General features: G+C 45.7%; 1 protein-coding gene across 3 annotated transcripts in view; it reads right to left on the bottom strand.

The window, feature by feature from the left end:
- The window catches only part of VAC14 (VAC14 component of PIKFYVE complex), a 116,229-nt gene extending 107,873 nt beyond the window's left edge, over window positions 1-8,356 (bottom strand). For 2 of the 3 annotated variants that reach the window (XR_004438979.1, XM_033218950.1), the window contains exon 1: window positions 7,982-8,356. Coding sequence is in view for 2 of the 3 variants with exons in the window: in XM_033218950.1 (XP_033074841.1) it covers window positions 7,982-8,085 (104 nt within the window). In the remaining variant the exon portion in view is untranslated. The remainder of the gene's footprint in view (window positions 1-7,981) is intronic. The other variant, XM_033218951.1, reaches the window with a different exon arrangement.
- Between the last annotated feature and the right edge of the window lie 5,993 nt (window positions 8,357-14,349).

Raw genomic sequence — 14,349 nt, 5'->3', positions numbered from 1 at the left:
AGCAGCGTCCTAAAGAGGATCTGGGTAAACATCTCGGCCAGCTGCTTTGCCGAGTGTTTAAGTAATTTGGTTTCCACGTGTTAACCAGTCTCCAAAACTGAATGGGGAAGCGGAACATGTGTCCCTGAGGAAGGGCTCACGACCTTCTGAAGAGGCCTAGGACTGCACTGTTAAGAAACGAGCAGATGCGAAGTCGGAATGAGCACGTACTGAGCATACAGTGGGTCCAACCAGTGGGAAAAACTACAAAGGAGAAGCAAGAGTCGGTGACAGCAGGAGGCTTGTTGTGGTCTCAGGTGACACTAGTTCTGACCGCTGACAACTGCTTCCCTCAGACTGTAACAAAACAGCACTAATTTAAAAATTGGGACACAATTCACATACCCTAAATTCACTCTTTTAGACTGCAGGTGTCAGCAGCCTTTTGTATATTCACAAAGTTGTGCGACCATCACCACCATCAATTGTAGAACATTTTTTTTACCCTCCCCAAAAGAAACCCCGCACCCACCGGCAGTCACTCCCCATTCCCCCGGATCTCTCCCCCCGAGCCCTAGGCAACCCCGAGTCTACTTTCTGTTTCTACAGATTTGCCTATTCTGGCCATTTGATAGAAATAGAATCATACAATATGTGGCCTTTTACGGTTGGCTTCTTTCACTTAGCATAATGTTTTCAAGGGGCTTTTTTTTTTAGATAAGAAAACTGAGGCACAGAGAGGTTAAACCAGAGATCACAAACTCAAATGCTCACAGAGGCCAGGCAGGAGACACAAGGGAAAGCCCAGGAGGTAAAACAGGCTTGGGTTAATCTGCCAACAGGTGGCAAAGCTCCCGCCAATTTGCTCTGCAGGAATGCGGGCCACATCTCCCAAGTCTATAAGATAATCCAGAAACCTGAATTTCACTGTGAAAGTTCTCAATTTAAAATACTTTGTGATTCAGGCCAAATCAAACAGGTCTGCGTGTAGGTCACAGCCCCTAGGGGCCAGCCTGTGACCCCGGGATTAAACAATTTAAACAGGGTCCTACTGCTGATAAACGGCCAAGCTAGGTGGAATTCTGACCTGCACTCCAAAAATTACCTTGAGTCACTGGGTACTAAAAACAGTTATGTGCCACATAAGGACATTCCGGTCAACCACAGACTGCATATTCCACAGTGGTCCCGTAAGATGATAATATTGTATTTTTACTACACTATTTCTATGTTCAGATATACTGGGGTACACACATACCACTGTGTTACAACTGCCTAAGTACTCAGCAGGCACATGCTGTGCAGGTTTGTAGACTAGGGACAATATGCTCGACCATACGGCCTAGTGTGTGGCAGGCTGCACCATCTAGGTTTGTGCGAGTAACTCTATGTTGTTCACACAATGATGAAACTGCCCAACAACACACTTCTTAGAATGTATCCCCCTGAAGCCACACAGGACTCTGGCACCTTCCCCACAGAGGTGGCAGGCTCCAAAGAACCAGGTCAACCTTTACCTGTTCAACTTTCACCTGTTCACAGAGCTCCAGGGACTCGCCTCCCCCACAGCCAGCAGGCAGGGAGGCATGATTCAGGAGCTCTGCTCCACGCAGCCCTCCCTGGGGCTTTGGGCTCTCAGGGGGCATGGCCTGGGCCACCTAGCAGGGCATTTACATATGCTGGCTTTTGTACTCCAAGTTCAAAGACAAGATCAGGTGCATTCAGGGAGGTAGGACCACAGACGGAACTCAAAGCTCAGGACTACTAGAGACTTGACCATGAGTGGCGCTGTCTCTCCCAGCCAGCAGTGAGACAGTGGGGGCCCTGCCTCCACGACGCCTTGCAAAGCGAGCACCCACCACACTGATCTGACTGCCTGCTAGCATTTCTCCCTAACGTTAGACTCTTCTGGGAAGACAGCCTAGCATCTTCCCACCCTTTTCATTACGACTGATCAATGACTATATTAAAATTGAAAACCCACAAAACCTGCAACAGCCATGATAAAAATCCTAACCTGACTGCCGTATCTTACAGGAAATTGTGTGGTCCTGTGGGAATAAGGCTGTAGGGGCAAAAGTTCTCCAGGACTTTGCACAACTGTCTCCCAACATTTAGCCAGTTAGTGTGGTCACTTAACACCACACTGGTGGTCTCAAGATTCTGGATCCAGGGATCCTTCAGTTGAGGCAAGCATCCATCTCCCTGCATTTTTAGTGCCTGAGAGGCCTGTCATCATGATACAACCCCCTCTTATTAGTGGTTTTAACCCCTCACTGGAACCCATAGGCAGGACTGGCTCTGTCACCCGAGCTCTGGAGAACTCAAAGTGGCAGCTAAAACCACTGTGGAGAATTTCAAGTATGAAATTCCTTTTATTCTAAGTATGTCCCCTTTTTGGTAGGGAAAACCAGTCATGCAGTGGGAACGTCTTCTGAGACACATGAACCTGAGTTTTCTAGCTAGGTTCTAGCTGTGAAACCATGGGAAGATTACTTAACCTCAGCGAGCCTGTTTCCTCACCTGTGAAACGGGGTGATACCACCACGTTCACAGGGCAGCCCTGCAAAGTAAACGAGATGAGGGGTACACGATGGCCAAAGAAAAGGAAGCTTTTCTATATCCTCCCAACCATCCAAAATGGGGCAGACAGCACGTTATATAAATGAGATGAGGGGTATACGATAAACGAGATGAGGGGTATACGATAAATGAGATGAGGGGTATACGATAAATGAGATGAGGGGTATATGATGGCCAAACAAAAGGAAGCTTTTCTGCATCCTCCCAACCATCCAAAATGGGGCAGACAGCACTTTATATACGTGCACTCTCAGGCTTCACTATGATCACTGTGATAGACTGAACAGTCCCCCAACCCCCAGATTCATATATTGAAATTCTGATGCACAGTGTGATTGGATTTGGAGAGAGGGCCTATAAGGAAGTAATTAAGGTTAAAAGAGGTTGTAAGGGTGGGGCCCTTGATTCCATAGGATCAGCGTCCTTATAAGAGGAGACACCAGGCTGGGGCAGTGGCTCATGCCTGTAATCTCAGCGATTGCTTGAGGCCAGGAGTTCAAGACTAGCCGGGTATGGGGGTGTGCGCCTGTAGTCCCAGCTACTTGGGAAGCTGAGGTAGGAGAACAGCTTGAGCCCAGTTCAAGGCTGCGGTGGGCTATGACTGCACCACTGCACTCCAGCCTAGGTGACGGGGTGAGACCCTGTCTCCAAAAGAAAAAAAAAAGAAAAAGAGAGAGACACTAGAGCTACCACCTCACCCTCCCTATCCAAAAGAAGAGGTCAAGTGAACACACATCACACATGTGAGATGGCAGCTGCCTAGAAGCTAAAAGAAGCCTCAGGATGAAACCTACCTTACAGGCATCCTGCTCTTGGGTTTCCCAGCCCCCAGAACTGTAAGAAATACATTTCTGTTGTTTAAACCATCTAGTCTGTGGTATTTTGCTATTGCAGCTCCAGCAGACAAATACAACGTATGCTATCCTCTGGAGCTTTAATCAAACCTTACCATGATGGCTGCCCTCAGGCCAACAAAGAAGCTGTGGGTTGACTATTTGATCTGGGAAAGCCAGGGGCAAACCTGATGAGCGGTTAGTGCTTCAGTCTTCTACTAACACCTGCCAAGTGCTGGCAAGCACTGAGCTTACAAAGATGATATGAAGGCATGGATCCTGCTTTCAGGAAGCTCACAGTCTGGCCAGGGTGGTAGATTTAGAACAATGGCAGTAGAGTTGTACTTGTTTTCTATTTGCTACAGTAATAATTACCACAAACTTAGTGGCTTAGAATAATATAAATTGGTCAGGCACCCTGGCTCATGCCTGTAATCCCAGCACTTTGGGAGACTGAGTGGGAGGCTTGTTTCAGCCTAGAAGTTCAAGACCAGCCTGGGCAACATAGCGAGAACCCATCTCTATAAAAGAAATTAAAAAATTAAAAAAAATCACAAACAACGCATGTATTACTATGGGTCTTACTGACCTAAAATCAAGATGTTGGCAGCTATGTTATTTTCTGGAGCTCTAAGGGAAAATCCATTTTCTTGCCAGCTTCTAGAGGCTGCCAGCATTCCTTGGCTGGTGGTTCCCTTCCATCTTCAAAGCCAGTGATGACAGGGTAAGTTTTCTCACATCACATCACTCTGACACTGACTCTCCTGGTTAGGGTTACATCAGGCCCACCTCGATAATCCAGGATAATCTCTCTATTTTAAGGTTAGTGAGTAGCAATCTTAATTCCCCCTTGCCATGTAACATAACATATTCACAGCCTCCAGGGATTAGCATGGGGCAAATATGGGAGGCTATCATTCCCCCTACCAAAAAGTGGTAACAGCAGTACTGACAGATGACAACTATGTGATATACATATGTTAGAAATAATTAGGGCAATTATATAATAATTCTCTCTCTATACATATAGTTTATAACAACTGCAGTGTGCCCAGTACTACACTAAGTACTTATATGGTTGGATCTGTGTCCCCACCAAATCTCTTGTTGAACTGGTGTTTCCAGTGTTGGAGATAGGGCCTGCTGGGAGGTGGCTGGATCATGGGGGTGGATTTCTCCCGTGATGACGAATGGCCTAGCACCATCTTCTTGGTGCTGTTCTTGTGATAGTGAGTGCGTTCTCAAGAGAGCTGGTTGTTTAAAAGTGTGCAGCACCGGCCGGGCGCGGTGGCTCAAGCCTGTAATCCCAGCACTTTGGGAGGCCGAGACGGGCGGATCACGAGGTCAGGAGATCGAGACCATCCTGGCTAACACGGTGGAACCCCGTCTCTACTAAAAAATACAAAAAACTAGCCAGGCAAGGTGGCGGGTGCCTGTAGTCCCAGCTACTCGGGAGGCTGAGGCAGGAGAATGGCGTAAACCCGGGAGGCGGAGCTTGCAGTGAGCTGAGATCCGGCCACTGCACTCCAGCCTGGGCGACAGAGCGAGACTCCGTCTCAAAAAAAAAAATACAAAAACAAAAACAAAAGTGTGCAGCACCTCCCTGCTCGGTCTCTTTTGCTCCTGCTTCCGCTCCCGCCATGTGAGACGCCTTGCTCCCTCTTTGCCCTCCATCATGATTAGAACCGTCCCGAGGCCCCGCCAGAAGCAGAAGCTGCTATGCTTCCTATACAGCTTGCAGAACCGTGAGCCAAATAAATCTCTTTTTTCATAAATTACCCAGTCTCAGGTATTTGTTTATAGCAGTGCAAGAAAAGACTAATAGAGCACTTTACAACATTAGCTCAAACAACTCTATGTATATTATTATTATTATTCTCATTTTACAGATGAAGAAATGGAGGCACAGAGGTTAATCAGCTTGCTCAGAGTCACCTAGCCAGTAAATGGGAGCCTGGACCCCAGTTCCAGAGCCTGCTCTTAAACACCATGCCACGCAGCCTCTCAGGAAATAGGGTATCTTAAAGGGGCCACTTATCTAAGAACAAGACTAGGCACTTTTATTTAGGAAGCACATGAACTGACTCATTTACACTACACAGATAACTGTCAATATTCGGACTCTTCTTTTATTGGGCATCTGCAGTCTGATTAATGAGGGATTAATTAATAGTCTGTGTTTGTTGCGGGTCACTTTGACCAGGCCAAATGAAGAATATATTAAAACATACAATATCCTATGTGTACGTGACACAGAGAAAGTGCTCAGACACGCAAAATGCTGGTGAAGCACAGATAAATAAGTCAGTATCTGTCTCCAAGCAATTTGTGAAACACACGTTCTGAGGAAGGCATCAAACTAACCAGCCATTCTTCATTCTAAGCATGACTGGAGAAGGCTGGAAACAGATGAGAGGGTCTTTGAGGCCAGTGCTTCTCAAACTTTAATGTGCACACAAATCACCCAGGGATCTTGTTAAAATGCAGATTATGATTCCATAGGTCTGGAGAACCTCTAACAAGCTCCCAGGTGATCCTGATGCTGCTGTCTGTAGGCCATGCTTTTGAGCAGCAAGGTCCTGAGCCTGCAATGTTATTTTCCCAGGGAAAATGTATGGTCCTTCATTTGTTTGGACACCAACTGTCAAGTGCTGCCAGGCTAAGTGCTAAGGATAAATAAAACAGATACATAAACAGAACTCACTGCTCTTAAGAAGTTCACAGTCCAGTTAAGGCACTGGCGAGTTTCTCTAAATTCCATAAATCAAGGGCGATGTCCAATACAAAATGAACTCTATCAAAGACAAAAACCCTTACAGAACTGTCTGCAGAGTGAGAACAGATACACAGGCTGTGCTGGAAGCAACAATAATATTAAGATGAACACCTCTGTCTTCAAGGACTCAACAGATGACTCAAGCTATAATAAAACCAGATATTCCTGAGAAGCAGAGTGGGTGAGGGACAAAACTAGGTGTCAAGGCAACTTCAAAGCCAACAAAACCCCATGGACACGGAACCATGTCTCTACATCATCTCTGCATCCCTCTATTCAGTATGGCAATGTGCAGTAAGACTTGCTAGCATTTGTGACAGTCAGTTATAAACAAAAAGCTATATAAAAAGAGCAGTCAAGAAAGTGGTGTCTGACGAGAGACGCAGCTAGATGGCTGTGGACATATTGAGCATGAGAGCTGAATGGAGGCGGGGTGGGGGGTTTCTTATCAAGGTCCAAACCCTTTAGTCGAGGAGGAAACTAAAATCCAAAGCAACACTTAGATTACAAGCAGCAGTTCTCAACTGGGGCAATTTTGCTCCTTCGGAGGACATCTGGCAATGTCTGAAGACATTTTTGATTGTTACAACAGATGAAGCGCTACTGGCATCCAGTGAGAAGAGGCCAGAGACACTGCTAAAAATCCTGCAAGACACAGGACAGCCCACTACAACCAAAAATCATCTGTTCCAAAATGTGAATGGTGCAGAGGCTGAGAAACCCTGAGTTAAGGAATTTGCCCCAGGTTAAAGAATGAATGTCACACCATAGAACAGATTAGAGCAGTCCCACAGAGCATTCTGCAATGATGGAAACAGTCTATAATCTGTGCTGCCCAATATAGTAGCCAATAGCTACACGTGGCTATTGAACACTTGAAATATGGGTAGTGTGACTGAGAAACTAAAGTTTAATCTTTAATAATTTAGATTTATAATAGCTACACATGGCCAACGGCTACTCTACTGGACAGAACTACAATCTACCTTTTCTGACTCCCAGACTGGTATTCTTCCAGTTTCACAGCCTGCTTCTTTTCACTTTTCTGAAATCACTCACTCACTGGACTTTAACACTAAGATTTGACTGGGAAAAAACCCACAAAAGTAAAATAATACTGCAGTTAAAAACCAAAACCAAAACCAAAACCAAAAAACTTAATAAAACATCCCCAGTTAAACTTTCGTTGTTTTGTACATTGGAAAATAAAGAAAAGATCGCTGTTACACATACATGTAACAAGACTGCAGATGCAAGAAAGGTCAAATTATTTCTACTTCCATTTGCAGGGAAGGGTGTTATAACACAGATAAAACAAACAACTCTCTGAGCCTTGAGATCACGAGATTTCCGACCTGATTTCTCTACTTGGTCACTAACAGTCCCCTTCACTTCTCAGAAGCTGGATAAGAAACCAGGCTGGTCAGCATCACCTGCAAATTCTCCGGCTTCTGACTTCTCTCCCACCACAGAGACAACTCTCTGATTTGCTGGTATGGGTGGCACCGCACCGAAGACTCACCTTGTGCCATGCACTGTGCAAAGCACTACCCATACATGATGTCACTTCATTCTCACTGCAGCCCTTTGTGGCACCGGGAGGTTAAAAAGCTGGGACCGAATTACACAGCCAGTCAGGATTAAAGGGGGGACTCCCAGATATGGCTCCCAATCTGCTCTTAATCACTGCGCTAAGGTAAGGGCCTAAAACCTGGGAAAATAACCCTGGCTGGGAAGGCGTGAGGAGTCCCCCTGGGGAGCAGAGCAGTCAGGGGCTGCATAGCCAGGGAGGGGTCCTTGCGGGTCTTACTTCTCGATCTCCAGCGCTGCCACCTTCCGCTTTTCGTACAGCTTGTCATTGAGGGCGCGCACGATGTTAGGCGTGAGTGGCGCGAAATCCTTCTCGGGGTTCATGGTGGCAGCTCGGGGAGCCTCGCGACTCCTTAGCCCGCGGCTGCCCGGGCCGCGCCGGGGCCAGGGGAGTCTGCGGCTCCGCTCTGTCCCCGGCGCCGGCGCATGGACCACGCCGCTCCGGGCTTGCCTGCCACGCTCCGCCGCCTTGCCCTGGAACCCGGGCCCGGACCTCGCTTCAGCAAACCTGACTCTGGCCGCCTAACAACTCTCGCCGGGCACCAGCGATACTCACGGGACAGCGGCCATGTTACTCGGGTCACATGACTCTACAACACTTCCGCTTTCCGTTGCGAGGACCCGCCCCTCGCCAGCCACGCCCCCACAGCAGCCCTCAGGTGGATTAGCCACGCCCTCGCAAGGCTCCACCTACACCGCGCACGTGGTGGGCTTCTGTAGACGTTCGTAAGACCGAATGGGTTCTTGGAGTCTGATTCACTTAACATAATTTATTCAATACTCACCGAATTCACTAGTTCATTCAGTACTTGGTCACTTACCAATTTCCTAGATGCAGATGTTTCCCTAACTGCAGTAACACTGTCATCACTTTCACCATATTCTAGCCACTTGTATTATCTATTTAATATTTTCCTCAAATCAACTCACTTATATACCTTAAATCTCTTTCCGTTTTGCTTGTGCCCTAAAATCATGAGTTTGAATAGGTATGTTTTTTCTAAGACACATCAAAGTAAATTCTCAATTAAAAATGGCACTACCCGTCTACCACCTAAGATCTCAGGTACCAACAGTGTCTGTCACCCACCATTTGGGACTTGGGGTGTATTTACCATGCTCTGATGCCTAGGAGGGCTGGTTACAGACAGACAGGCCCCAGATCTGCTGAGTACAGGTCTCTAGATGGGTTTCCTGGAAAGCAGCCCCTTCAGATGCTTTGGGAATCACATTACATGGTGGAACAGAAATCCCAACTATGTGGCAAAATATTTAAAAGCAATTTATGGCCAGAGTGTGGTAAATATGCAGTAATAGGGAGGTGCGTCAGGCTTTCTTATCATAAGCTTTCAGAGTGAACAGGGACTTAGGACAAGGGCTAGATTACAGTGGAGCTCAAAGAATATCAAATACAAACAGTTTCAGAATGCACGGTGATACTTTTCTTTAATGAATGAAAAATGCATACGTTGGCCTTATAACAATCTTGAGAATGGAGTATTATCCTCAACTTATAGATCAGAAAGCAGGGACACAATGAATGAAGGGTAAAGGTAGGCAGACTTATAGGATGACCTCCAATATTCCCACCCCTTTGTGTACATGCCCTGTATTATCCCCTCTTTCAGTGTGAACAAGACTTGTAAATATGATGGGCTATGCATCACTCACATGATTATATTATGTAATATCACAGAAGAAATTTTGCAGATGTGATTAAGGTCCCTAATCAGCTGACATTTAATTAATAAAAAGAGAGATTAACTTGGGTGGCCTGACTGAATCAACTGAGTACTTAAAAGAGATTAGAAGAAGTTTGAAGTGGAAGAGAGACTCTCCTGTAAGGACTTCAGTCATATGGCCACAAGGAAATGAATTTTGCCAACACACTGAGGGTCCTTGGAAGCAGATCTTTCCCTAGTTGAGCCTCCTGATGAGGATGCAGCTGGCCAGCCCCTTGATTTCAGCCTTGTGGAACCCTGAGCTGAGAATCCAGTTCACACTGGTCTCTCAACCCATGGAAACTGTGAGATAATAAATTTGTATTGTTTTGCTCTCCTAGTTTTGTGGTAATTTGTTATGCAACCATAGAAAATGAAATCAAAGGCTAATCCAAAACTCTGCAAGTCATGGAGATATCATGTCTAGAAAAATCCATAAAAAATGTATTTTCCTATACTGGTGGGGTTTTCACAGCTGTTAAAACCTTTGCTGACACAATACTATGAATGAAGGTAGGTGTGCTAACAAGTAGTAGTAGTACTGCCAAAGACATCTCCAAATGTCTTGCAAAGTTTGGTTTTAGGATTTTGATGATGGTTGATGCAAAACACTGAAAAAACATAAATCAATGGGAATGATTTGGTTCTATTTCTCCAATGTGTGTGCATTTCCACAGGACTCATATCTAATATAATATTTCATGTTTCTTTTGCTTTTTGGTTTGGTTTTTTCTTAGAGGTGAACTGAATTTCCCAAGGGTCATGATACAGTTTTTAATAATTCAAACAGTAAGGATTTTTTTTTTTTTTAAACCAGAAGTATTCTTTTCTCCTGAAATTACGTTCTGGCTCAGGTTGCTAAGTAACCAGTTTTTTATTCAAGGCCCAGACCAATGCCTACCTTTATGTAAGAAGTTCCTAGAAGGAAGTGGCTATTTTCTCTAATATCGTGAAAAACGCCAACTAGGTAAGATTGTTTATGCATAATTGAACTAATAGTGGTGCTAAAAATAAAGCGCAAGGGCCACCTTTGCCTTCTGCCCTTGTTCTTTTTCTCTGACCTGTGACCATTCCTGTTGAAGCTCTTCTAGACTAGGGGGATAACTGATGTGCCTGACTGCATACTGGTTATCATTTCACAGTTATAATTCATCTGCATCTGTGTGATGCTTGGTTGTTATGTTAGAACTTGTAATAGTTCTGTAACAACTATGCATAATAGCTATTACAAGGTATATAAAAGTTATGACATAACTTGCACCAAGAGGCTGCTGGTGACATTGTATGAAATTGTACCTAAATCTTAAACTGTACAAAGCAGTTTCTCCAACAGCAATGTAATTGTAGCTGGAGTTTCAGGGCAACAGGGTTTAAGGTATTAGGTAGAGGCTCTTGAGATGTGGCAGGCCCTCACCAATGTCATAATATTGTCACCTCTGACTTGAGGCTCCTAAAGAAGTGGTTAGACTTAGCATGCTACACTCACTGGGGGCTCTGTGTGGAACAAGGCCAGGGAGCCCCATTCCCATGGTATTCTGTGCACAGTGCTCCCTGGAGTTCTGTCACACAGCTACCCTGACATTTTCTGAACATCCCCCAGTTAGAAGTCTCCTGGTCTGCTTTGCTGAGAATGGAGTCTCCAATGTAACTTCCACAAGCATGTGTTGGAAGGGTTATTTTTATCAAGCCCCCTGTGAAGCTACTTTGCCATTCCAAATTTGCTGATATAAGACTATTTTGTTATTTTTGAGTCCAAGGAAACATGAGAAAAACCTAAAGGAAAGAAATGCACCCAATCTCAAACCAGTCTGTAAGAGGGTTCACATTGGGGCAGGATCTGAGCTTGGCTCTTGGTCCCAGGGAGAAGGAACTTCTTCCTCTCTCAGGGGCTAGGAGGATTTGGACCCTAGATTCAGTGGTGTTACAGGACCAACAGGTTTGTGTGCCCACTGCGCAGTAACAGACCAATGCACAGAGACAGTGGGGATGCAGCAGAGAAAGAGTTCCATGATCAGAGGCACTGAGTGATGAGATGGGAGGAAACCCTCAAATCCATCTCCTGGAGGAGTTCTGTGCTGGAGTTTTAAAGGGGATCCTGGAGGGTGAAGGGCTGAAAAACTGGGTCACTGGTTGGGTAAGATGGAATAAATCATCAGGATGTGTAAACTGCATTCTTTGGTGAGTCAGCTTCTCGTGGGGTCCTTCAGATCAGCTGATGTCAGTTGTTTCACTGGTACACAGGACTTGAAAGAATAAATATCTCAAATGGAAAACATAACGTTTCCTAATGTCCAAATTGTTACCTCCATAGCATTGAGGGGAACAATGATCTTTAGCAGGGTCTACTCTACGTGATTCTGAAGCAGCAGGCACCAAACAGCTATGAGGAAGCAGGTCTGAGTGCAGGCTGATCTAGTGATTAATGCTGAGTATGTTGCAGCCTGGGTTCATTTTGTTTCTCCCCTCTCCCTTCTCCCTGATTAATTTTATAAAATGTATAAGGACAGCTTCAGTGGCTTGGGGAAGCATTGGAACAGATCTGAAGTGGGGGGAGTTGCCCCAAGCCACCCCAAGGCTGGTTAAAAGCCATGCTCTGACTGGTGGCATGTTAGCCAAGATTGCATATAGCTTCTTCCATCTTTTTTTCAGCCTTAGGAACCATTTGGTGTATCATGTTCGCCACTATTGAAAAGGAATAACCCTTCTGAAGAGTAGGGTGATGGACCAATTACTCCCCTCCTCCCCCATTGCCATGACCCCTCAGCTATACCTCTGGTGAATAGGTGGAAGGAGGTACATTTTGGGGAGGGCTAATCTCATCAACTAGATCCTATGCACATTTGGTAAGACTCCTCTCAGGGCTGTAATGAAGAGAGTTATGGCTGTGGGTTTGGCAAAGGTCAAGTTTTGCCAAGGACCTTAAGGTAGCACCCTCAGCTTCAATGTGTATGCAAATCGCCTGCAGGTCCATGAAAATGCAAATTCTGATTCAACAGGTCTGGGGTGGGGCCTGAGGGCCTGCCTTTCTAACAGATTCCCAGGTGATGCTGATGCTGCAGGTCCATAGGCCACTCGGAATAACCAGGAGGCTGGAGGCTTTAGAGTTGTGGTTCTCACAGTCTGATTGGTATCACCAACGAGCATCACTGGGAAGTGGTTAGAAATGCAAGTTCTCAAGCCGCACCCAAATCTCCTAGATCGGACTTCCTGAGGGTGGGGCTCAGCAATCTGTTTTAGTAAGCCCTCCAGGGGATGCTGATGTACACTAATATTTGAGAAGCACTGACTTTATACAGACGCCGTATATTTGCAAGTCATCATACTTGCTCATTGATCTTAGCATTCTCTCAGATGATTGGTCAGAGCGATCTTTGCTCACTTAACCATTAGGAAAATCTGTCATCTAGTTGTCTTCATACCTATCAGTGGTGTTTTTAGAGGTTATAAAAATAAATTGTCTATTAAGTACGGCAGTCCTCCTCCTCTATGGTTTTAGTTACCTGCGGTCAACTGTGGAATGAAAATATTAAATGAAAAATTCCAGAAATAAACAATTCATCCATTTTAAGTGGCACGCTGTTCTGAATAACTTGAGGAAATCTCTTGCCATCCCACTCCATCCCGCTCAGGATGTGAATCACCCCCTGGTCCAGCGTACGCATGCTGTTGACACAACCCACTTGACAGTCACTGAGTAGACGACTTGGGGTTAGCAGGTCAACTGTCATGGGATCGCAATGCTTGTGTTCAAGGAGACCTTATTTAGTTTAATAATGGCCCCGAAGCACATGAGTAGTGATGCTGGCATATTATTAATATTGTTCCATTTTATTATTAGTTTTTTTTTTTTTTTTTTTTTGAGACGGAGTCTCGCTCTGTCGCCCGGGCTGGAGTGTAGTGGCCGGATCTCAGCTCACTGCAAGCTCCGCCTCCCGGGTTTACGCCATTCTCCTGCCTCAGCCTCCCAAGTAGCTGGGACTACAGGCGCCCGCCACCTCGCCCGGCTAGTTTTTTTGTATTTTTTAGTAGAGATGGGGTTTCACCGTGTTAGCCAGGATGGTCTCGATCTCCTGACCTCGTGATCCGCCCGTCTCGGCCTCCCAAAGTGCTGGGATTACAGGCTTGAGCCACCGCGCCCGGCCTATTATTAGTTTTTGTTGTTAATCTCTTACTGTGTCTAATTTATAAATTAGACTTTATCATAGGTATGTATGTAAAGGAAAATACCACAGCATATGGAGTGTTCAGTACTATCTGTGGTTTCAGGCAGCTACTGGGCACCTTGGAATATATCCCCTGAGGACGAGGGAGGACTACTGTCAAGGTCTGGGTTTATGGACATTCTAGAAAAAGCCTCTTTGGTCCTAGAGTATACTGGGCTAGGGTTGTGGGGGGGTGCAGAAGTAGAAGAATCTCCCTCCATGAAAGCCACCTCTGACGTATAAGGGCTTGCTAAAAGATTGCCGGGCCACACCTACAGACTTTTTGATTTGGCAGATCTAACATGGGGACTGAGAGTTTGGATTTTTAATAAATTCCCAGGTGATAGTACTGCTGCCGGCCCAGGGACCATTTTTGAGACCCATTTCTTTACAGCATTCATTCCCAAGAGGCCATCTTCTTCCAGCCTCCTGCCCCTCTTGCAGGAAGACTGGTGTGGGGAAGAGGTAGAGGCAGGGGGACCCTCCGTCAGAGGTGTATGTCTGCAGAAGCAAACTCATTCCAGGGCCAGACTTTAACCATCTTTACTTCAACAGGTGATGCTGATAGGTAAGTGGTCCTATTAATACACACCACAAGACCCAGGGGAAGCCAAGTCTCTGGGCTGACGAATGTGCCCCACTGCTCCTTGGAGGTGAAGCTTCCG

Source organism: Trachypithecus francoisi, unplaced genomic scaffold, assembly GCF_009764315.1.
Source record: "Trachypithecus francoisi isolate TF-2019V2 unplaced genomic scaffold, Tfra_2.0 Lachesis_group10, whole genome shotgun sequence".
Lineage (NCBI taxonomy): Eukaryota > Metazoa > Chordata > Mammalia > Primates > Cercopithecidae > Trachypithecus > Trachypithecus francoisi.
The sequence above is the reverse complement of the archived record's forward strand: the minus strand, read 5'-3'. Positions and strand labels throughout refer to the sequence as shown.